The sequence below is a fragment of the Varanus komodoensis genome, unplaced genomic scaffold (assembly GCF_004798865.1).
Source record: "Varanus komodoensis strain SLA01 unplaced genomic scaffold, ASM479886v1 scaffold42, whole genome shotgun sequence".
In the NCBI taxonomy this organism is placed as follows: domain Eukaryota; kingdom Metazoa; phylum Chordata; class Lepidosauria; order Squamata; family Varanidae; genus Varanus; species Varanus komodoensis.
Genome location: NW_025335972.1, coordinates 3,659,815 through 3,685,108, shown reverse-complemented (window position 1 = coordinate 3,685,108; position 25,294 = coordinate 3,659,815). Strand labels below are relative to the sequence as shown.

Genomic DNA, 25,294 nt, shown 5'->3' with positions numbered 1-25,294 from the left:
CCCTATTGTAAGAAAGTGGATTCTATCTATCCCATTAGATCTGATGTCCATATCAAATGCATTAAATCTCTAGGATGCTGAAGCCGCATTTTTTGGCTTTAGCCAACTCCATCATATATTTCGAGGGTGGCGGTCGCCGCCTATCGTGACCAAACCCAGCTAGCAATCAGTTCGTGGGGACCGTGGTGGTGATGGTGAGGGGAAGAGTGGCTGCATTTGAACTGAGTGCCGCCGCGCTGGTTGCGTAAGCATGGCTCTGGGAAAGCCCAGCCGCTTCTAAGTGCTGCCGGCGGCGGTGAAATGGCTTAGGGCACTTCCTATTGGCTCTCGGCCTTCCGGCCCGCCTGAGCAGGCTCTTCTGATTGGGTGCAGCAGAGGCGCTAGTAAGCGGGCGGGCGACGGGGCGGGACGCCTGTCAGCCCCGCAGGGGTATGGGGCGGGGAATGGGGAGCCGGGCGAGCGTGAGGGGAGAGCGCCTGAAGGAGCCGCCGCCGCCGCCGTCGTCGTCACTCAAAGCCGGTATATGGGGTGGGGAGGTGGTGCCATTTGGGGAACTTAGCTGCGAGGCTGGGGGATGTGTGCGCGGGTCAGAGGAAAGGCAGGGCGGGGAACGACTGACTGCGGGAGGTGAGGGGCGCATGGGCTGTGGGACCGGCGATTAAAGAGAGGGGCTGGCCTGTGAGAAGGTGGGGGGGGAGGTGGAGCGGTGGGAGCCAGGAGGACGGGGTTTGGCCGAGGGGGCGCGCAGTGGGGGCCAGCAAAGGGTCTGGCTGAAGTTTCTGAGCGCTGAGGGGTCTCTCCGTGTGCTCGCGCACCTGCTCCCTTCTGCCCGAATCCCCCTCTCGTGCGCGCGCATACACACACGCGCTCAAACTTCCATGGAAAGGCGGAAGAATGTGAAGCAATGGCTTGCAGTGGTCAGGGCAAGCTAGGAAGAGGAAGTATATTTGACTCGGGGTGGGGTCAAGGGCAAGAAGAGGCTGGATGGGTGGGGGTTGGGTCAAAGAAGTGGAGGGGTGGCGGCGGCGGTGACTCGATCTCATAGGCAACTTGGGGTTGCCATCTTCAGAGAGCTAATCCTTTTGTCCCATTTTATGGCCCAGCATTTCCCTGGCCAGATTAACTGACATTTGTCTCCATTCTAAATGACCCTATTGTTTCTCCTCCCTCCATTGGGAGTTCAGCTGCTTCACCCTTTTCTTTCTCTCTGCAAACCACTACTTAATGAAGAATGTTATGCAATATGTAAAACACCTACATCAAATTCCCTTTTACTGTATTTGGTATTATGGTCCCGGAAATGATGTATTGGACTGCAATGCATCAATAAAGCACATGCATCTATAGAAAGTTGGTCATTCCTTTCCTAACAGGAAACTTAATGGGTTTCTTTCCCATTGCCACAGTATCCACCTACCTCAACTTTATTTTTCCTCATTCTTTTGGCTCTCTTTAGAAGTAGAGAGTTCAGTTGGTGGAGCCTTTCCAATTTACAAATAAATGTCAGCCCTAGAAAACTGACAAGACTTGGATAATACATTCTGTTGAAACTGCCTGGAGCAACTTAAGCTTGACTTGCTTGCAGCAAGTTGAGACTCGTGCCTTACAGATCAATCCAGCATTGTAAACTGACGATTGTGCCATGACAAGGACTGACAAACTCTTCACCTGGGCAATACCTTCTGGAGGGAGGGCAATCAGGTGGGTGGAGCCTCAGACCAACCTTTTTTTTCTCAGGAAACAACTCTGCCAACATGAGTCGTCACCCACCACAGGAGGAGTTGACCCAAGCAGACATCTGTGGGATGCTGCGTGAAGAGCTAAGCCAGGGAAATGACTTCCACAAGTCAGATACCCACATTTTCATCATCTTGGGGGCTTCGGTGAGTATCTTTCCTTTGGACCCAGTTAACATACATGAAAAATCGACCTGGGAGTGTAGGCATCTGTATGTTTTAGAATTTTATGTTGCTTTTCCAAAAATAACAAAGTAACTGGACTGTAGTTTCCCAGAGTGGCAGGCATTGACCCCACAAGGAGAGGGAATCAGTATGGCACTGAGTTGTATAATGGACAAGAAAAACTGCCAGTCTTTATGAAGTGCATGTTTGGGAGAGATGATAATGGTGTAGGGGTGAAAAGCACAGTTGGCTATATACATGTGTAATGTCATAGATGGCATTAGTAATAATGTATTGTTATAAAAATTGAGGCACTATTGCATGTATAACACTTAAGCTACTCATGCGAAATAAAATTACAGCTTAAACAATATAGATGGATTAATCTATAGAATAGTAAAAACAATAACAATAAAAAGTAATGGACAGGCAAAAATAGGTTGTTAAATATCCTCCCAAATTAAAAATGTTGCTACAGAATGTACCTAACTTATGGTAGTTTTGACTAACTAGCATTTAAAATTGTGATGCAAGTATTTGAGCTGGTACAGAAGCATTTTTTTCTTCTGCTTCTCCCTCCCTCTCCTTCCTTCATTTTACTTTTTTTTCTCCTTAAAACATTCCACCTGAAGAACAATTATCCTTATGAAGAATTCCGTATGACCTGCATATTTAAAACACTAGTTGGACCATCTAAAAAAACTGTGCCATGTAGTGTGTAATTGTTAACTCTAAGAGATGGGCATGGAATTGTTTTCCAAATAATATTAGGAAAGGTTGTGACTGCAAAAGAAGTTTGTTTCCTCCAGAATCAGGAAGGTTGGCAGACCCCCTAAGGCAGAACTACACAATTTACAAGCTGTTTGGTGAAAATGCATCTCTGTGTTGAGTTATCCCCCATAAAAGGTATCTCATTTTGTATATTTTCCTATTTGTACCAATGGATAGGAGAAATATTAGGCTAAATCATGGTAGGTAATACAGATGGGAGAAATATTAGGGCAAATAATCCATCACTTTAGGTATAAGAGAGCTGGAGTCTGTTTTTTGTGGTAATTGAATATCCTGTATAATTCTGATCCAAGGCTATTTAAAATTAGTGCAAAGGAACTAAATAGCTTGTCCAGCTGATAATTTCAGGCTGTTATATCCTGCATTTAATTCCTCTGCTCCCAGTTTCCTATTACCATATTGTCTCTGTTGATCACTCTTTGTTCAATCCTGGGGACCTAAAGATTATTTTAAATCTGCTCCATCTATGCTTCACAGATCATCAGAAATCCTTCTATTGTCAGCTCATTGACTGAATCATATTTCTTTAGGAATGTATTGGAATAATGCACAATGATTTTCTATAAATCCCTCCAAAAGTAAAACACTGAATTGCCAGTCCATGCAACTCAGAAAAAGCCAACCTGTTGGAAAAGCTGCAGATCAGATTAACAGAAATCTGAATTCATTTGAATTCATTGAACATTGCTATCTACTCCCACACTGCTATTCTCCCTGTGGTACCTGGTCTAGAATCTTCCCTTCCAGAGGTGTGGCTCACAGAGATGCAGGATTTGTATCTGGTGACAGGATGTTGATGTGGCCCAAATACCAGTGACAGGTGGAAGGGCCATTTTGCCCTGCAGCAGACTGTGACTTGCCTTCCTGTGTAAGTGCCTCCTTGGGCTGAGTTGTATAACTCAGTGCAACAGTAATCACCACCTTTGGGTAGGTGGGTGGGGGTGTTTCTGAGCATGCTTGAGGGAGCAGGTAGCTAATCCAAATTTATCCCAGATTGAGTAATGTGTTGGTAATCTGAAGCCTGTAAAGCAGTTTGGGATTTGTCATCACTCTGTCTCCTAGTTGTAATGGCAAAGTGTTGTCTGCCTACAATGAAAGGATGGGTGGTGGGCAGGGGGAAGCAATTACAAGAATATAAACCTATTATACTTGCAAAAATATACTCTGAAAATGTACATTGAAAAATGTACCTTGAAGTGTACTTATTTTTTACATTGCAGTTTTGTATACTAAATCCTGGTTTGTATTCATGCACAAGGCCTGATATGTAATTTAATCTGCGGCTTGGTGGTAGAAAAGCATCATTGAGCAGGATACATTTTAGCAGTGGTTCAAGGGATACCAGCATAAACTGTGAGCTGAATACAGATTTAAGCTGGTTCAAGTGCCCTGACAGAAGTGGACTTTCCTGCCACTTTCTTCCCAGTGGCAGCTGCTCCAGTGCCTTGAAAATGCTACACAGAGAATCAAGGCACCCTGCTGAATGGGCGTGAGGGGAGGGGAAATCCTCAAAAACTGGATAGAGGTACTTTCTTCAAGCAGAGCCTTTTGTTTCATAGGAAGTACGTACCTTCCTTTAGCTGAAGACAGATTCTAAATCCACCCTTGTAACTGTGAAAAGCTTTGAGAGTTTTTAAAAATCACGTCCTGGGAATGTAGTGAAGGGAGATATAGGCTGTTTTTAAGTTTGTTTGTTTTCTAAAGAGGCTCTGGGCTGAGGGATGCTCTAGAAGGAAAGCTGTACTGTTCATTCTGGAATAATAGGCTGCGGTTGCTCAGTGGCACTTTATGCATGCTCAGAACATTTTACTTTAATTACTATTACATTGTATTTGTTTAATGAAGAACAGGGCCCAAAGATGAGAAGGGGTGGTACTAAGTGGGAATGATTAGAGGATGAGAGGTGAAGGCACAATATATTATTATTATTATTATTATTATTATTATTATTATTATTATTACATTTCTATGCCGCCCCTTGCCGAAACCTCGGGGCGGCTTACAACATGATATAAAGATTATATAAAGATAATATAAAGATTAAAAGGACTTTTGTGGGGTATTTACATTACTGATGGAAATGGATGTGCCATTGCGATTCCATTTGTCAATGGCTGGAGAAATGTGTTGAGGTAGAGCAAGTCCCTCCTCTCTGCCCACTTGCCATTGAATGTTGCTCTCTGCCCGAATATTTACACATGTGGTGGGGCCTAAATTGCTCCTAGACTCTATTTGGATGAATTGCAGCATGCTGCCAAAATGGTGTCTGTATGTTTCATTGATTTTGGTCATTTGTGTGTAAGTGTGCGGTTTGTTAAAAAAAAAAGCGTTTCTTCTTGTTTGTTCTTTAGTGGGGTAACTTAAGACTGGTTGAACCACCCAGTGGGTGGTTCTAGCTCACCACAGAAGAATGAAAAGGGAGCTCACTGGATGATTAAGAGGACAGGAGACACAGCTTGAACAAAAGGAGAAGCATCAGCATTTGCTGAGTCACTGGGGATTAAATAGATGCAGTTCCCCAGTGAGCTGCTGGTGAGAGAGGAAAGGTACCAGCTCTTCTGTTTTTGGTTCCCAGCATAAGACCATGCTTCTAATCTGGAGGCATCATGTATAATGCAGGAGTAGGCAGTGTCCTGGGAATAAGCAGGGCGTGGCCAGGATATCTCTGCACTCGCCAACCATGTGCAATGCAGTCTCTAAGTGGATAATCTACACTGTATTTTTGTCTTTTCCTAGCAGACATGCTGACTTGAATTGGGCTCAGCATATTTGGTTTAAAAGTACATAATCAACACACTCGATTTCTGAAATTAGAGCAGTCAAGATATATTCTGTAAGTTAGGATGCTTCCAGATAATTATGTTTTTTCTAGGTGGCCTAGTGCTATTGTCAGCAGTTGGCTGGCAGATTTAAAGGACTGGTTGCTCACAAATTCTGGTGGAGAAAGGAAGGTGAACGCTTTTGATTACTAGTATATTGCGGTAGGTAACGTGTGCCTGTGGTCCCCACTGTGTCCTCCGATGCACTTCTTGGTGCACACTCAGGTGGCCTCCTTTATTTTAATTAACATTTTCTTAACTAGCAGTTGTCATTACCAGTCAATGTCTTGGGGCCAAACATGGGAGTCCTTAGTGTAAGGAGTAATTCCCAGTAGTGACGATATGGAGGCAAAGTACCAAGCAGTACAGTTTAATTCGTTCTTGCAAGAGCGGGCGCCCACCACACAGGCAGCGCACCATTTACACACAAGACATTGCTTTTTATTCCCTTCCTCGCAGACCCTTCCTCTTTTCCCCCAATGGCTGGGCTACTAAGAAGTTACAATCTTCTCCGTCCACCTACATCATACTACCCCTTGATATGCTCCCCCTCCGACTCATACATCCCATGTTCATGCTAATGAGCCCATTACCCTTGAGAGGTGTGTCAGTTACTATTCATGAACCTATGCAGTACCTTCTAAAAGTTCAACAGGTCAGAGTGGCCTTGCAGATTCTTACTTGAGCCAACTTGCTTCTTAAATCTGGTGGGAGGATGAGATAGGAAGAACAGGCCTTCCTTCAGGCTCATTACGGCCAGTTATAAAAGGTAATCAATTTCCTGCTCTCTTCCACTGAAGGTGACAGTTTTACTACTGTCCCCCAATTTTACCCTCTCTGGCATTTTTCAGGACTTTGATGTAAGAAACACTATTACTTTTAGTACAACTATTTACATGGTTCTATCCTCAGGCCTTTTGGCCTTAAGGGACTTCAATGATCCTACCCTAACCCTGTATTTCACCGTTTCTTTGGTTTTCACCTTACCACTTAGTAACAGTAATATTTCATTTCTCACATTAGGAAATAAAGAGGTTAGATAGTTGTGGGCTAGTGCTTTCCTCTGCAGTATACACAGACATCATGAGAAAGAAGGGGGGGAAATAAAAGGGATTTATTTGTCAGTCAAACTGTGGTGGGGTGAGTATGCATGAGTGGTCCAGAGTTAGAAAGAAAAAGAAACAGATAGGGGATGAGCTGGCTGGTGAATGTGACAGGGCCCAGAGAAGAAGAGTCTGCCTTTGGTGAAATAGCTTTCTCTTGGTACTGAGAATTATGTCTTGGTTTAGTGTATTAGGGCTCAGATCCCTTCTGTCTCTCTGTGGCAAACACTTGCCTTTTGTCTTCCATGGCAGCCATAATGTGGGAGTGCCTACATTTTTTCTTGTGCCCATAAACCCCCAAGAGACTGCCTACACCTGATCCACATGGACTAGCAGGATTGTGAGAGAGCATAAGACTGAACCTAAATAGTAATTGCACTTCAACATCTTCACAATTGGAAATACTAATTAGAATTTTAATGTCCTGCTTGTTTTTGAGGGCTATTCTTCTGCTACTGCCATTCCTAGCAGAGCCCTTGGCCTAGCTCTCACTGAGACAATGCCACTTCAGTTGTGGGCTCACATGATTACACACATGTACACACACATGCATACAAGGTCTCTGCATGTAGAAAGTTGGCACATGAACTGTTAGTTTATTTGTTCTTATGTTCGTGTGTAGGAAGATTACCATGAGAGTCCCCATCAGCGGTCTGAAGTGGCACAGCCTAGACATAACCCAGCTTGGGGAGAATGAGCCCTTTGGGAACTTCTGTAAGGGGCTTCGCTGCAAGCAGTTAGGCCACAGCCACTACCTAAAGGAGAGATTACCAGAAGCACTAGCTTTCTATATTGATATAGTTATGTTGTGGTAAACAAGTTGTTGTATCTTCCTCTGGAATTTCAAATAATTGAGAATTCCTGTGGCAGGATCAGGCTGTGTTCCAGAAAAGTTAAGGCTCATAAGAACATAAAAGCCATGCCATCCATCCAGTCCAGCACTCTGTACACATAGTGGCAAACGAGCTGCCCACAGGATCCCTCAAGCAGGATGGGCGCAAGGCCTCCTGCCAAAGCTCCTCAGGAACTGGTATATGCAGGCATGCCACTTCCGATAAAGGAGGTAACACAATGCCAGCAAGGCTAGTAGCCACTGATAGCCTCCTCTGCCACTTTGGTAATACAGTTCCTGTTCTTGCAAATGGTGTGGTACTTGCACAATAAGCAGTAAGTCTAAGTATTCTGTAAGATTAGTGCTTAGTCATTCCTGCACAACTTTAAAGATCAGGTCAAGGAAATGCTGTTATAAAAGATTCTTGTTTTCAGTAGGGAATGCTGAGACCTTGAAATGAGTTATGAGTTACCCTTGAGTGAAATCTCTGCCAAGGTTGCAAATTTGAGCTTGATATCTGTAACTTGTTTCTGGTAGGGCTGTCAACAGCTTAAATAATTTTTAATTGGTCAAGCATCTTTTAAAAAGTCAATTAATTAATTAAATCAAAATTAAATTTGCCTATTATCCAAACCTTAAGGTAGTTGCCTCCTAGAGATATTGTAATCTATAGTAAAATACCTGTAATTTAATCCACCCAAATTACTGCTTATTGTTAAAGGAAGAAATCATCTTTGATATTGGAGTTTGGTATGTATGGGAACAAATAAACAAGCAATTACATGTACTCAGTTTGCACAGTGATTGACTAAATTCCTGCCCCCATCCATTAACTGACAATTCAGCTGATTAAATCTTGCACCCCTGATACTGAGCTGCTGAACTTCAGTGCTAGACTTCTTTTACTAGAGAGCAATGAGAAAACAGTAACACCTACCTAATGAGCTAAACTGTGGTGCCTATCCAGTAGATTCTTAGTGGAGGAATTGGTGAGCTCTCCTGACTTTCGGTATAGGCAGTAAGTGTACCTAGAGCATGGGTCCTCAAACTACGGCCCGTGGGCTGGATTCGGCCCACGATGCCCATTTATCTGACCCGCCTCGAGATTTTGGACTTGCTCGGAGAAAACAATCTCCGAGCAAGTCTAAAAGCTCTGAGCCAGCACAGGCGTTCTCTGACAGAGAGCCGGCGCATGCATCTAATTGTAAAAGCTTAACTGCGCATGCACCGGCTCTTCCCCACCCCCCATTGCATGTATATACAGAGTGGGAATACGGAGCAGGAAACAAAAGTGAAGAGGGCAGGAGAGAGAGAGAGAGAGAGAGAGAGAGAGAGAGAGAAAGATGCTAAAAAAGGATTAAAGGTAAGAAAACTGACCTTATAACTTTTTAAATCCATTTTTAAGTAGGTGAGCCATGTCCCTGGGGGTGCAGGAGCCACACCCTTCAATGGGCGAACTCCTGCTGCCATCGAGTGGCTGCCCCTGGGCTTGGTGAGGTGGCTGCGGCTTGTGGCGGAAGCACGGGAGCTGCGCCTTTCAATGGGCAAGTCGCCATTGAGCGGCTGCCCCCATGCTTGGCGAGGCAGCTGTGGCTTATCCAGAGAAGGCTCTTCCCCACCTCATCTTGGGCTTCTGCTGCAGCCCGAGGGAGTGGAGTAAACGTTTTTACATTGTTTAATTTATTTTAATTTAAATTATTTTTTAATGTGCAGTGTGCACATTAATTATTTTTTAATGTGCATAGGAATTCATTCATGTTTTTTACAAACTGTAGTCCTGCCCCCCAACAGTCTCTGGGACCCTGTTTAAAAAGTTTGAGGACCCTTGACCTAGAGTCTAGTATAGCTCCCCATTCAGCTGGAAACCTCATGTGTTCTGGATGTTTCACACCTTTTTGGCTCAGGTCACAGCAGGGTAGTTGACTTACCAGTGTTTGCTTTAGATAAAGAGTTTCCAGTGCTGGATGCTTAGGAGAAAAGCAGGGAGCTTCTACAGGTCATTACACCTTCAATAAGGGCGATAGCACATGGCTGTAGTTTGTCACCAAAACAAAAAGAAGACATGTGAATCTGGCATGCAGTTGGGTCAGGAAAAGCTCAAGTAATAATGTATGGGGAAAAGGACAGGCCAAATGGGGAAATATCTGTGCCATCATTCACTTCTTCACACATATATCCTAGTTTGCTGGGGATTAGAAAGGGTTTTGGTCTATTGGTCTATTTTTATACTTATATAAGACAAAGTAATATAAGATGGAGAAGTTTGCACACTTGGGGGGTTGGGGAGAAGTCAGTCTTTGCTTTGACTCCAGATATGTGTGTGCCCATAAGGTAAGCTGCAAGTGGCTCACCAGATCCAAAGAATAGTGAATACTCTTCAATTAAATCATGGGTGTGGTTTGCACTTGGGGCACATCCAGACTGTTGTAACACAGGAATTAGCTCTGTTTCCCCAACACTTTCAGTCCAGCAGTTATGGAAAGTTTTGTCCTATGTTGTTCCCTTGTGGATGAATGCCCTGCATATTCTACAGGACTGGCTTCCCGTGAAGAGTGCAGGGATTGCCCTGTTTGTTAATGGAGCTCTTCATGCTCTTGTAGCTGAGCACTTCAGTCTCTAGCTGGTATTGCAATATTTTTTGGAGTGCTTTCTTAGAATCCCAGGTGAAGGACAGTATGAGATAAGATGCTGTCTGCTTCTACCACAAGGGAAAGTGAGGTATGTTGTTGTGTTTTGGGTGCCAATAAAGGCAGCAAGGTGGGAAACATCTGTCCCATGAGGAAGCTGTGTTGTCTGATCTTCATTAGCATGAGTTCCTACTAATATGAATGGGAAGTTCATGCAGGAGAACTTTCCAGTGGATTTGTACCTTCTTGGTTAATTAGCAGGGGAAAGGAGTGATTTGGATTTTCCACTGTAGGTACTACAATGTTTCAGGTGCCCTGCTATGCAACTGCCTATTTTAAAAAGAAACATGGTCCTGCATCTGGAGTGAGAGAGGGGAAAGAGAGAGTGTGCTTGCCTCACACTATGGATTTTTGTGTAATTGGGTCAGGACTGATAGACACAAGGAATATAAATCCTACCAATAGATTTAGAAAATGTTCTGGGTAAGGTTGTGCCGTGCTTCATTCTAAAATCTCTGGCAAAGGCTGTAGAATGTCTAGGGACATTCAGGAATATTGCTTTCATTTCTGGAGGCATGGAGTTCCCAGTGAGACTTGGTCTTCCTCCCAGGGTAGCCCTGTTCCCAGTACATGTGAACAGCCATGCCAGGACTCCTTGTGGAAGTGTTGTGTTGTGAAACAGTCACACCTCCTTTTTGCTCAGTAATACCAGGGAGGTTGGGCAAGGCCAGGCATAATTTATTTCTTTACATGAAGAATATGGCAGGCTTGGCTGAACAGAGAGATTAATCTGCTGCAGTTGATGCACACAATCAAACAAATGGGAAGGTCTCTTGAACCCTTGGCGGTGGGGTTGGGCCTGCACACGCCTGGGTGAAGTGACATTTTTCCGGCAGCAGCATGAAGACTAGATGGAGGCAGGAACTGGGATCTGCCTGGTGTAGCAAAACGTGTAAATGTTTTGCTGTACCAGCATGGAAACATTTCTATTTTGCATCAGGCAGCAAAATGTCTTGGGCCGGCACAACTTTGCAAGTTAAAGAAGCAGAGCCATTTCTATTTTGGTTATTATGGACAGTCTTGTTAGTGATGATGGTGCCTGAGGACTTCAGGCTGGAATGTGACAGGAGCAAAATGCTTCTAAGTGCCAGGAGTCAAGCTGTAGAACATGGGATGCAGTCAGTGCATGTGAATGCTGCTGCTTTTTGCCATTAAATAAACATATATGGGATTGGGAAGAGTGTGTCTGGGCTAAATGGTACAGTCCCCAAGCAAGGAAACACTGACTCCTGTGATCAATAAGAGGGAACATAATATGCTGGATAGAGCTTTTTCAGTTTCCCTCACTTAAGTGTTGATTTCAGTACTTTCTAATATGCAAGTATTGTAAAGCAGGACCCATTAAAATGTCAGTAAACAAATAGAAACCTTAGCAGTTTCAACCAACCCATGATCATCATCACCATCACCATTACTGCTAAATAGCATAAAAAACCCCCAAAATTATAATCTCCTTAGAACCAAAAGTCTTCCTAAACATAATGTTGTTAACCGACTTTTAAGAAACTAGGAGAGAGCAGGCGGGCTTCTTTAGTAGGAGAATTCTAAAGGCCAGGTCAGGGTGCCACCACTGAGAATGTCCTGAATCTTACTGCCTCTGTCTAGATGGCCTATGGTGGTGGTACACACAACAAAACCTCTAGACAGATTTTAAGGCCTGTGGTGATTTTAAGGCCTGTGGAAATTGATGCCATTTTCCATTGATGCCATGCACCAAATATATTTTGTTTTTTCTTTAGAATAGGAACAGCTTACTGTGTAGCAGGGTATTGTTTATGCCCAAACCTTTGTGTTAAGACCAGCTTTGATTCCTGCCTTTGAGACATGTCCCTGCAATCTAAGTCCATTTATTACTCATATACTTTGAGGTAGCTGTTGGGAAGGCAGAGACTGAAATCTATTGATAAAATCTATGTTTTATCAGAAGTTGTTGCAATTCCTCATGCAGCCATCGAAGTGTTCCAATAGAACCTCCCATAATCCCTTCTGTTGTGAGTTCTTGTATAGGTATGATTATACTTCATTCTCCGGCAAACTAGGTTGTAGCTGTTTAATTTTTAAAAATGCCTCAGTACACAACCTTCTATTATGGTTTTATTGCTGTTTGCCCCAATTTATGCTTTAGCCTCATAATCCCAAACTGTGTACTTCAAGCCTTGCTTCTAGTCAAGCAATTTGAGCCTTATGTTGCCTGACATGTCTTTGAGAATCCAGATATTTCTATTTAATGTTCCCATAAATCTTTTACATTTCTTCTACATGGCATGGTGAATACTACTTATATTTCAGTTGCTAGAAGAGGAAAGAAATTCTGGTAGCTTTTAAAATGTTACCTGCAATTCTTCACAGTACTCACACTGCTGCATGTTGTAGCCACTGAGCTGGTTTGCACATAGTAACAACCCATTGGTTTAAAAATGTTCCATCCTGGTAAAAATGTTAGGAAGAGTGGAGTAGAAAAGCCAACAAAAGATGAAGAGGAGGTTTACAGACCCCCTTAAAATATATTTCAGGACAGGTCTAAAATAAAATATGTAGGAACTCTGGGGTCCCTGTCAGTATGGAATTCTCAGAAGAAAATCCCCATGGGAATATAGGCCAGCTGCATTGCTGCCTGTGGGCAGGGCTGTGCTCCACATTTTCATCCCCTACTCATGACTAAATGATACAAAAAATATGTACCATCAATTATATTTTGCAGAAAAGAGGTGTTTCTGCGTTCCAGGAGTTTATTTTGATAGTAGGGCAGAGGAATGTGAGGAAATGCAATTACACACACTTGGGCTTGGTTTTTGCTGAGAATGGGAGTAAAGGGTTAAGACATAGGCTTTGCAGAAAAGGCGTTTTTTCGGCAAAAATCTAGAATAGGGGGTGGCACCCTGTAACATTAACAAAAAAAACCTGCAGGATGCTGAATGGTGGCCTTCCCCAGCCTGGTACACCACAGACGTGTTTGGGTATGACTCCTATCATCCCTAGCCAGCATGCTGGCTGGGATTATAGGAGTTATAGTCCAGTATATCTGGAGGGCCAGGGAAGGCTGCTGTGCAGAATGCAGAACAGGCAGCGTGCCTTACCCTGCAATGAGACAGGCCCTTTGGAGTGCCATGATTCCTCCTCCTAGCTCTCCCATGAAGTGGCTGGTGCATGGAAGGGCGTTTCTTTGCACACTGCACATTGCTGCCACTGTCTTGCCAGAAACCCTTTCCTTGCCTCAGTGGCTGTTACGAGGGCCCTAGTTATAAGGCTGCCTTCGCCCTCGGCTGCGATGCAACAGGGCCAGACCAGTTTTTGTTCCACACACACCCCCTTGAGTCAATGTGTCCTGTTGCCTAGCAACTGCTCGGCTGATCTGCTGCTGACTCCCACCCACCTGGCGGTGTGAGGAGCTGGGCTGGGCCGGCAGGTGTGGTGCCAGCTGGGCTAGTGCTGCCTGACTCGGCATGTTTACAGTCAGGGCTTGCACCAGTGGCAACAAAGCCTGCTGCCCACCTGCCCGCTCTGTGAAGGGGGAAGGTGAGCGCGGCACTGCCAGGCTCAGAGAGGACCCAGGCAGGAGGCAGGAAGGACCTGAGTGACGGAAGTCTGTGCTGCAGAGCGCAGGCCCCAGTCCAGCCCACATGTCTGGTTGTACACCATATGGCCAGTGCTTCAGGAACTGGAATAAATGGAGCTTTGTAGATGGAGAGGGCATGGACAGGAGGACAGAAATGTGTTCACTTTTGTACTCCATTCCTTCGTCTGCCATTGCTTCCCATTCAGAAGCAAATGACCTGCAGAAGATTGTAGTTTGCTGATGAAGTCCATTCTGTGCCTTGTGGGGTCACATTTGGGCTCCCCCTTCCCAAGGTTTGGGAAAGCAGGGATACTGCATCTCTGGTTGGTGTGGAGATGCATGTCCAAGAGGAATGAACTGGTGTATTGCTGATTTACCATCACTATCTAGCACGGTTATTTGTTGGTCATTGTTGGAATGAGTAATTTTTTAATTATTACATCTCATTTACATACAACATTTTTACCTATCTAACTAAAATATACGATGGTGCCCATACACAGAGGGTGCTTTAATTAACCGTGAGCCTGCTAGAGCACCGGTGAAGAACCTCAGTCCTGGGATCCCAATCTGGCCCTGTGGACTCTGCAGAAGGCCATGACCCTTCCTCCTGGCCCCATCCTCTTTTCTCTGGCCACCGATTATTTAGTCATTTGCTGACTTTTGTACAGTTTCTCCCACATTCCAAAAGGTTGAAATGCCTCTCCTCAGGTTTAGTTCCTTGCAATAAGGGGTTTAAGCTAAGCTATGCCAATATTAGGGACTGCAGGTGGCGCACTGGGTTAAACCGCTGTGCTGCTGGGCTGGTTGATCGAAAGGTTGCCAGTTCGAATCTGCACAATGGGGTGTCCCAGCTCCTGCCAACCTTGCAGTCCGAAAGCATGCAAATGCAAGTAGATAAAAAGGCACCACTTCGGTGGGCAGGTAACAGTGTTCCGTGCACTTTGGTGTTTAGTCATGCTGGCCACATGACCATGGAGACTGACTACGGACAAACGCTGGCTTCCTCGGCTAGGAAACGGAGATGAGCACTGCCCCCTAGAGTCAGGCATGACTGGACTTACTGTCAAGGGGAAACATTTACCTTTACCTTATGCCAATATTTGGGCCCTGCCCCCTTTTGCCTTCAGGCAACCACTGCTGTGCAGCCTCAAAGAACTTCTCTGAAATGGAACCTGACCCTCAGGCTGAAGAAGGTTCTACAACCCTGTTCTGGGGTTTGGGGCTGAAATGGGAAGGGTTTTTGTCCCTCAAGCCTTGTGAGATCCAAGCCCAGGCCAGAAAGAGAATCTGGTCTTTGGGCACAGGGACTGACTGGGGTTCTTCTGGCTTCCAGTCCCAGGCATTATTTATTTACTTTTTTATAGACCATCACAACAGCCACATGGCTCTCTGGACAGTTTGCACAATTAAAAGCCATCAACAAAGCATAAAAACCAACTTATTAACAAATTCAATATACAACTTCAGTACCAATAAAAAATCCATTCCAGCAGCAGGAGCACCAACCGTGTTGGCATCATACATTAACAGATTGGACAGCATCTTATAAATAACAAATGACATATTAAAAGTAATCATTTAAGGCAACAACCGAAAACTGAAATTAAATTAGAATTAAAACTGACAACAATGAAAAAGTCTTTGCTCAGCCTTTTGCCTCTCAGCAGACATTTTTAGTGACTGACTGACCATTTTTTCCTTCTCTTTCTCATTTTTTACAGGGTGATCTAGCCAAAAAGAAGATCTATCCAACCATCTGGTAAGTCCTTTCTGCTCTTAATGTGGTTCCTCCATCAAACAGGTACCTGTCCTTGCATCATGAGCAGCTTGTTCTTCTGTGTAGGTGGCTGTACCGTGACGGTTTGCTTCCTGACGACACTTACATAGTGGGCTATGCCCGGTCCCAGCTCACGGTTGATGACATCCGGAAACAGAGTCAGCCATACCTCAAGGTCAGGCTTCTTTTTTTGTCCATTACCTTGGCAGCCCATGACTTCCCTGGGACTTGGCTCAAGCTCTTGCATTTGCTGCATGGCCACTAGGAATAGTAGCAGATAAGCAGGCCCTCTTTGCCTTCCTGAGGGTGACACACAGCTGCTGTCTTCAGACAGCTGAAGCGGGGGAAATACTCGCTTAGGTTGTAAAAGATGGCAAAGGACAGGTTGCCTTTGTTCTCATAGAATAATAGATGTTGCTATCATTTTAGGCCAATCCTGGAGAAGAACAGAGGTTGGATGCTTTTTTTGCCTGTAACTCATATGTCTCTGGAAAGTATGATGACCAGGCCTCCTTTGAACGGCTCAATGCGCATCTGAATTCCCTTCACAATGGCAAAAAGGCAAACCGTCTCTTCTACTTGGCTCTGCCACCTAGTGTCTATGAGCATGTCACTGCCAACATCCAGAAGACCTGCATGAGCACTGTGTAAGGTTTAGGCCTGAGAGATGGGTTGTTGGGGGAGGAGGGCAGTGTGTCAGGTCTACTATGGGAGACTGGTAGGTGTCTGAATGTTCAGAAGGATGGGAGGCTGCTTTTGATCATGGGGAAACTGTAGCTAAGAAGGAATCCTGTTGATAGTAGCATGCTTAGGGTCATTGTCAAGATATTATTTAACCATGCTTGAGAAGGGAAGGACAAAGTTTACTATAAGGCAGTCTGCAAACCAGCTCTGGAGGACCACAAACCATTCCCTGATTTCTGCCTGCTGACCCAGCCCTGCCCATTTGTACTCAGAACAGACTCTTGCAGGCTCTCTTGAACTTGTCAGCAGGGTACAAAGGATAAGAGGACGAGTGAATTTCCCCCTGACTCAGATCAACAGTGGGCCAGCTGCATAAGCCATGCCAGTCCTGTGTTGATTCCATGATGCTCGTGTGTCTGTATGACTCTTCTCCCCTTCTGTTCCCTTTTGGGATTCTTAACCTCCTGGGCACAGAGCAAGAGAAAGGATTTTGAGGCAAGCATTCTGCTTCTAGATTTGAACGTATTACCCTTGAACAGGCTCAGGTGTCCATTCTTGTGCTGCAGGGCAGCTCAGTGCTGATTCAGGCATGATGAATTGGCTCCAGTTTGCAAATACTGAACACTGCTATGCCCAGTCCACTCTCAGAAGCTATGTAACATGGGGAAAGTAAGTTCTTGGAAGGTGCAGCAGCATTTATGAGGCCAGCTTGATCCCAGCTTATGGACCTGGAACTTTGCCCACATTGTACTGCACATACAGATACCTCCCTGCCATGAGCAGATGGATATTCATGCATATTGAATTCTGTTCTTGCCTGTGAAAGGCAGAGCTGATATACACCTTGCACAAACATTAGTTGTAGTATTTGACACAAAACCCAGTTTCCTGTGTCTCTCTTTTTTGAAAGGGTCAGGGTGCATAGATAGTTTGTTTGAAGTCATAAGGGAAAACAAACAGTCCCTGATGATCTTAGAGGCTAAGCAAGATCCGCTGTGCTCATGGGATTAGATTTCAGTGCCCTACAAAGTACCTTAAGTCTCACCAAAGCTTGCAAAAATAGAGTGAATGTTGGAAAATAAAGCATGCTTATGGAAATCTGGTTGATTTGCATAACCTTTTGGGTGTATGTGTGTTGGGCAGCATTAGTTAAGAGAGGACTAAGACTCACTTGGCTTTGTCTCCATTAACTTGCAACATCCACTTATAAAAAACTGATTTTGTTGCACTTCTAAACCTTCCCCTGCCCCCATCCTCAGTGGCTGGAATCGTGTGATTGTGGAGAAGCCTTTTGGCAAGGACTTGGAGAGCTCCAACAAGTTGTCGGATCACATCTCAGCACTTTTTAGTGAAGATCAGATCTACCGCATTGACCACTACCTGGGCAAGGAGATGGTGCAGAACCTGATGGTGCTCAGGTAAAGCAGGAACTTGAAGTGTAGTTGTTATGGTGGGCCTACTCCGAGGTTCTGAGCATGGAGCCTAAACTGCAACTTGTTCACTCCCTAGCAGATGCCTTGTAACTTGAATCTGTCTGTCTAATTTAGAGGCACCTTATGACCATGTGCAAATAAACCATCTTTTTAACTAGACATAACCTTGTTGAGTGGGACGCAGCTATTAAACAACAAAGGGTCTTTTATTCTATTGACCAACTAGGGCATGCTGACTCAGGCCATCTTCCAATTGCATTGCAGGTTCGGGAACCGGATCTTTGGCCCCATCTGGAACCGTGACAATGTAGCCTGTGTTATTCTGACCTTCAAAGAGCCATTTGGCACAGAGGGCCGGGGTGGCTACTTTGATGAGTTTGGCATTATCCGGTGAGACAGTGCTGGGGGCAAGGGTGGGAGGTCACCTTTTTCATGTATTTGGGATGTGTGTGCAAACCATTGGTCTAATACAACACACAACGGTCATAGCATTCAAATAACACAAGACTTCCAATTCTCTCCATAGCAGAAAAGGGGGTTAACCTGTGTCTGAAATATGCCATTTCATATTGTAGGTAGAACCACCACATGGCTGCATGCTTCCGTGGGGGAGAAAATCCTGTACAAAGAAAAGTAGCGTATAGTCATTTTGCATTCTCACTAATGTAGTTTTCTGTGTGCAGGACAGAATGAGAGAAAGAGGTATCAAAACAGCTATAAGGATGGGGAAAATGCTGGGGAGGTTCTTGATTCTTCTCACACTCACCAGTTCTCCCCTACAGATCCTCATTACCTTACTTTTTAGTTTCAGGTACTGTTTGTGGAAAATTGAATGAAAACAGCTGATCTGCAGGCTTTCTGCAGAACAGAATCTACTGGTGGGGGAGAGCTTAAGTACTCACCTGCTGTTTCTTCCCTGCAAGAGCTTCTCTTTCCATAGTCTTTTAGGAATTTCGCATCTGCCAAGATGTTGCATAGTTTGATTCTGGAATTCTCAGGAAGCTGAATTCTGCACATAACCACATGTCCTATACTTTTTCTGCCCTTGGCACATTAATTCTGTATTAGGCATGGGGAACCTTGGGCTTGGGTACTGAATCTGGGGTTCTAGCCCCTCTCCCCTTAATTTCCAATGAGTTGGTGGTCTTCCAGATTTTACACAATTTGCCCCCTTATGCTAAAAGGCTGAAATGCAGAGAGCTTCTCTGAAACTGAATGTGGTCCATCCGCTGAAAGAGGTTCCACACCATTGTGTGCCTTGTAGCTTCATGCTCAACAGCCACTGGTAATTCTTGTGGCTTTTGCACCAACACGTCCTCTGCTGCTTCTGGTAGTTGCTAGTTCCAACTGCCGTTTTGGTCTCAAGACACACTGCATCGTAGACAGGGAATTGGGGCAAGCCTCTCCCTCTCCATCTGTATATGGGGAAGGGGATGGCTTGAGGGCTATAACTTACACAGAGTGAGGCTGGAATGACCAGCCATCTGAGAACCTTTGTAGCCAATTCCAGTTACTTCATCTCTGCAGGGATGTAATGCAGAATCACCTTCTCCAGATGCTTTGCTTGGTAGCCATGGAGAAACCAACCTCTACTAATTCCAATGATGTGCGTGATGAAAAGGTAAGTGCAGGTCTATGTTAATGGACAGAGTATCAGACTGGGTATTGCTGTTGAAACCCAGCCCTTCTGACTGAATACCCTTGGGGAAGATAGCATTTCTTTGGCTCAGTTCCCTAAGCTGTAAAAAGGTGTGAACTACCTACCACCTAGCACTTCAGTTATCCTCCCAAGTCTTAGAAAGACCCATTCTCTCTTCTAAGCAAAAACAGAAAAGGTCTTGGTCACAGGCACTGAACAGAGATGCTGGTGCTCTGTAGACTCCGACCACTGATAATGTCAAGACTGGGCCAATTCTTTCTGAGTACAGTGTTTCTTTCCCAAGTGTTTTTAAGAGCTTCTTCAACCAAGGTGGATTTTCTCTGTGTGGTTGTCACTTCCAGGAAATCATGTAGTGTGTGAATGCACTGTCATGCCTGATGATGCACATGTGTATCTCACCATGTATACATACTGGAGGAATCCAGCACCAGCTGAAAAGCATGCCTATTGCTCACATGTGTGGTACATGTAATTTCTGTCCCAGGAAATGAAGTCTTATGTATTTGTAACGTATTTGTATTGAGACCCAGTTCTCAGCCCCCATTCCTAGCTGACTGATCAGTCTAAACCACTGTTGTGAGGGCACCCTTATTTCTTTTGATTATGTCTGATCTGTGAGGATCTCAGACTCTGTCCATGACTTTTTACTAGGTGAAGGTCCTAAAGTGCATCTCAAAGGTGGAACTGGACAATGTGGTTCTTGGTCAATATGTGGGGAATCCAGATGGCAAAGGGGAAGCCCAGAAGGGCTACCTGGATGACTCCACTGTCCCCGCTGGTTCTACCACCGCCACCTTTGCTGCTGCTGTACTCTATGTGGACAATGAAAGGTGGGATGGTAAGTAGGGGACTTTTTGTAGATGGAGGGAAACTAGTGGATCCAATCAGGCCTTGCTATGGGCCTATGGTCGAATATACTTGGAGGCAGCAAAAGTGGCAAAGAACCAGTATCTCAATGCCTCTATGCAGTCCTCTCTCTGCTGCCCAGCAGAGCACTCCAGGGTCATCTTAGAGCCATCTGATATTTGCTAGGCACCTTCTGAATAAAATCTCTTGCCTCTGTTGGCACTTACACTCCACTGTTATCGCAGTGAAATCCGGGGAGATATGCACAGCACAGCCTAGTCAAGGTCTCTTGGATGAGTTCCAGTTCATGCAGCTCAAGGATGTTGATAAGGTGCTTGGTCAGGTTGTGCAACCAAGTCAAGACTGGATCCTTGCCCTCTTGGCTGATAAAAGCCTGCAGGGAGGAATTACTGGCTTGATGACTCTGTACAAGGAGGAGTGGTCCCATGCCACATGAAACAAGGCTGTGGTGAGGCCACTCCTGCAGAAATCCTCCCTGGATCCAGAAGATCTGAATAATTTTAGGCTGGTGGCAAACATCCCCTTCCTGGGCAAGGCCCCTGAGTGAGTGGTGGCCAATCAGCTCTAGGCATTCTTGGATAAGAGTAAATATCTGAATCCATTTCAGTCGGGGTTTTGGCATGGAAACAGCTTTGGGAGAGTGGAAAGGAGAGTGTGACCCTGTCAGTACTCCTGAACCTCTCAGTGGCTTTTGATACCATCCATTATGGTAGCCTTCTGGCATGGCTGGCTGAGGTGGTGGTAGGCCATATGGCATTGCAGTGGTTCTGCTACTACTTGGAGAGCTGTCTGCAGAAGATGCTGCTTGGGTGATATTGCTTGGCCCCTTGGATTCTCCAGTATGGGGTCCTTCAGGGGTCAGTCTTCTTGCTGTACTGTTTAAGATCTACATGAAACTGCTGAGCAGGGTCATCCAGAGTTTTAGATTGTGTTGTCATCAGTATGCTAATGATGTGCAGCCCTGTTTATCCTTTCATCTTCAGCATGTGAGTCTGTGGATATGCTAAACAAGTGCCTGGCTGTGACAATGGACTGTATTGAGGGCTAACAAATAGAAGCTCAGTCCAGTCAAGACTGAGATGCTGATAGTGCATGGTTCTTCTGACTGCATGGAAGGAATTCAGCCTGTTCTAGACGTGGTCACTCCTCTTGAAGGAGCAGGTTCATAGTTTGTGGGTGCTCTTTTGAGTCACCTTTCTCCATTGCGGCCCAGGTGGCCTCAGTGGCAGAGTGATTTCATCCAGCTCTGGCTGGTGGCCCAGCTATCCCTGTACCTGGACAGGAGTCTACACTCCGGTAATCTCTAAATTAGAGTACTGCAATGCAATCTACATGGGACTGCCCTTGAAGATTACTCAGAAGCTGCAGCGTGTGCAAAATGCAGCAGCCAGTTCAATAACTGGGATTGGAAGTTCCAGTCCTGTAACACCAATACTGGCCTGCTTGCATTGGCTGCCTATATGATTCTGAGCCCAATTCAAGGTGCTTATTTTAACCTGTAAAGCCCTACATGGAACACCTCTACCAACCACAAACTACTCATATACTGCAGTCAAGATCTGGGGACTCCCTCTGACTGCCAGTTGGTGGCAACAAGAAGGGCCTTTTCAGTGGCAGCCCCTCAGGTCTGGAAAAAGTTTCCTTCTGAGACTTGCCTGGCACTAACTTTGATATCTTTTCTGTGACAAGTTAAAACTGTCCTCCATGACAGGGAATTTAATTAGTTCGGGGCATTTAGTGAACTGCTAAGTTGCAGGCCTTGTGACTTAATTTGTGTAAGCTATTGTAGCTTTTTAACATTTGGCTTTTACATTCTAAATTGTACTTTTAGGATGCTTTTATTGTTATGTTATGTTGAATTGTATTTTATTGTGCTTTTTCTACTTCTATGAATCACTCCAAGACCTTTGGTTATTGGACAGAACAGAAATATAAATAATTACAGTAACAACAACATCCAGGTGACCCTGGGCTGTGGCACCAGAACTGTGGTGGCAGAGAGAAAGGAGACCGATCCCCAACTCTTCCTCCCCATTTTTACCCTCCTTATCTAGGAGTGCCGTTCATCTTGCGCTGTGGCAAGGCACTGAATGAACGCAAGGCAGAAGTGCGGCTGCAGTTCCGGGAGGTGCCAGGTGACATCTTCCAGCGTCAGTGCAAACGCAATGAACTGGTGATCCGTGTGCAGCCCAATGAGGCTGTCTACACCAAGATGATGACCAAGAAACCAGGCATGTTTTTCAACCCAGAAGAATCTGAGTTAGACCTCACCTATGGCAACCGCTACAAGGTACCTTTACGAAAGTGGTCTTTGTTTTCTGTGGTAAGGAAGCTCCTGGTTCTGTGCAAAGCAACAAACATTTTGCATTCGTAATGAAGCAAAGTGCTTGTTAGCACAAGGCTGCTGAAGGTATATTCCCTGTTCTGAAACTCTAAGTATCCGCAGGCTGTTTATTAGTTTGAGTAGCATCATGTCAACAAGTAGGTTTGAAGAAAGAAGAGATGGACTGAAGTGGTGGTTGATGTGTAGAGAAGCACAGCCTGTTGGAGATTACAAGAGAAGGTGTGGAAGTTTAAGGAGCACAGATGTTGTCCTCCACACTCTCAACTTTCTGAAAAGTGAAACTACAGCTGGTAGATTGTCAGACATGCCGTTACATCCATTGAGGGCTAGAATCTGCCTGAGCATCAGTTGATTAACACTTACTTATTAATTGAATGTGCAAACGAAAGCCATTGAAAGTTCTGTGCTTGTTTCTGCCTTTGGTATTTGATTTGGGATGGCTCTTTGCTTCTAGTGTCTATTACAATGAACAGAGGACCATCCATTCCAGGGACCCGTAACTGTCAACTCGTGGGGGACACACCACTTACTTTTTTCCCTTTCACAGGATGTAAAGCTCCCGGATGCTTATGAGCGTCTCATCTTGGATGTTTTCTGTGGGAGCCAGATGCATTTTGTGCGCAGGTAAGTGGTGGGATCTGTTCAAGGCTCCCATGAAACAGCAACAGAAACAGAACTCAAGACAGACCAAAGGGGAGAGAGAGACAGAGACAGAGCCTGGAACTGTCTTTCCAGGCAAGCTGTCAAATCTGGAGAGTGGGTGGAAACTTGAGTGCTTAAATACTGATCTTGTGGTAATCAGATGGAGGAGGTGAAGATGGGGAAAGGATTGGAGATTGTGCCCTCTTACTTTGGCCAACAGGTTTGGACTGGGAGTCCATTTCTCACACGGACTGAGCAACTGAGGGGGCTGCTCCACCCTCCCACTCCATCCTAGTGGCATGTGCTCATAAATTTATCAGTTTTTGTGTGGGTCAACACATCAGTGTTGATGAGTTTTAGAATCATGTTCCTTTAAAAGAGCAATCCATACAGAGGGCTGTATTTCTCTGTGCCCCCGCACATTCTTTGAACTACTCTTAATTTTGGACAGAAAGGGACTGATCAGCTGGTGACTGGTATTCTGCTATGTTCCACCTAACAGTAGCTGTCTTTATGGCTGCTGCCTTCAACCCAGTCTAATACTGCCTTCCTCCCCTTAGTGATGAACTGCGTGAGGCCTGGCGCATTTTCACTCCACTGCTCCACAAGATTGAGACAGAAAAAATCAAACCAGTTCCCTATCGTTATGGCAGGTGAAGTTTGAAAACAAGGGGATGGGACAGGGCATAAATGCATCAAGTGTCACAGGACTTCCTTCGAAAAGCAGGTGATAGTAGGTTTGACTCAGTTTTGAGGATTCATCAAGGAGAGATTTTATGCTGGCCCTGAACACACACCACACACAAAGAGTTTCTGCCCTTTGAAACAGCCCAGCTCTCCTACAAGAGAACATTGTCCTCTCTTAGCTGAAATATTGGCCTCCCAATAGGTTTTGGCCTAGTCTTTCCATGGAATGTCTACTAGAGGTAGCTTCCATGCCGTTTCTGTACAAAGTGAGAAATTTTCAGGTATTTATCATCATGATTTGATACATTTCTGGGTACCACCTTAAGTGCTGGAAATTGAAGCAAGGGCTGTAGAGGTAAACTAGGGTACCAGAATGCTGAGACCTTCTAACTCAGTAGTGTTAACCTCTTTGGAGAGGAAGTTGCTGGCTCTGCTTCTGAAATGCTCTACCTTTTGAAGGCATGCATATACAGGTGAAGTGGGGATACTAGTGCCTTTGTAACTATGTCCAGGAATCAGCAGAGTCAGGGTGGGATCATTTACCAGATTAATGACTAGGAAGCTTCATGCTGTGGCAATTTCAATAGTAAAAGAAAGTTCTCCACCCCAGTCAAATATTGATATTTAATGTAGCTTTAGTATGCTTCTCCACCCATAGTAAGCCAGAGTGGTAACAACATGGGCTGAGGATGCCAAAAGCCTTGGGTCAGTAACAACTGCCTGGTATGACCAGTGCCATTGTGGGAGAGACCTGCTTGCACCTGCATTTTACTAATTACTGACAGTGAAGCTTCTTCTCTTCTAGCCGGGGCCCTGCAGAAGCAGATGAACTGATGAAGAAAGTTGGGTTCCAGTATGAAGGCACCTACCGCTGGGTCAACCCTCACAAGCTGTGAAGGCTGCCTGTCTTGCTTGGACCAGTGACAGCCGCTCTACCCCACCCTTGTCTGAAGAAGCTGAGTTGGTCAGGTTGGGCAATGGGCTCCCCTGAAGACTGCATCTGAAAAGTGATTGTCTTGTCCTAGCAGCACCTGCTAGGTCTAGGCAGGAGTACACTCCCCCAGCATGAGGTGGGCTGCAGCGTGGGTGGAGCAGTCATCTCCACTGGCCTCCTCATGGGCCTCATAGAGCAGGTGTCTCCATAGATCAGCACCTTCTGCAACACTGGCAGCTGATGGACTAGAAGTTCCATTCCAACCTTTGCTCCTCTTTGTGGAATCATGTTGTGGTGGTGGCGAGTAGGAAGCTACAGAGCTTTCCTCTGCCCCCCACAACTGTATTTGCTGCTCTGCTGATTGCACTAGCTCTGCTTTTGCTGCCTTACTGTTACATTCCTGCTCAGTCTGCTTCCAGATTTTGTATGTGCTACTGTTCTGTAAATTACTACAGAAGTTATTACAAAGAGGCATCCTCGTCCTTGTATTTCTTTGGAGCAGTCTGAGTTTGAAGGTGTTGAGTTTTGCTTTTTCTCTTTCTGAAAATCCAAGAGCCTTTCGAAGGGCTAGAT

General features: G+C 45.1%; 1 protein-coding gene across 1 annotated transcript; it reads left to right on the top strand.

The window, feature by feature from the left end:
• The first annotated feature begins 439 nt into the window (after nt 1–439).
• On the top strand, nt 440–25,193 carry G6PD (glucose-6-phosphate dehydrogenase). Its single transcript, XM_044443611.1, has 13 exons — nt 440–519; nt 1,738–1,883; nt 15,415–15,452; nt 15,537–15,645; nt 15,900–16,117; nt 17,414–17,572; nt 17,852–17,977; nt 19,115–19,208; nt 19,899–20,085; nt 22,169–22,404; nt 23,006–23,082; nt 23,661–23,753; nt 24,593–25,193. Exons 1-13 carry the CDS (start codon nt 444–446, stop codon nt 24,681–24,683), a joined length of 1,650 nt encoding a protein of 549 aa, XP_044299546.1. The 5' UTR covers nt 440–443; the 3' UTR covers nt 24,684–25,193.
• Nucleotides 25,194–25,294: the final 101 nt, after the last annotated feature.

Coding starts and splice junctions, on each gene's coding strand:
- G6PD (XM_044443611.1), top strand. CDS start 444: ATGGGGAGCCGGGCGAGCGTGAGGGGAGAGCGCCTGAAGGAGCCGCCG. Junction 15,646..15,899: donor AGAGTCAGCCATACCTCAAG/GTCAGGCTTCTT, acceptor CTATCATTTTAG/GCCAATCCTGGAGAAGAACA. Junction 23,083..23,660: donor CAGATGCATTTTGTGCGCAG/GTAAGTGGTGGG, acceptor TCCTCCCCTTAG/TGATGAACTGCGTGAGGCCT.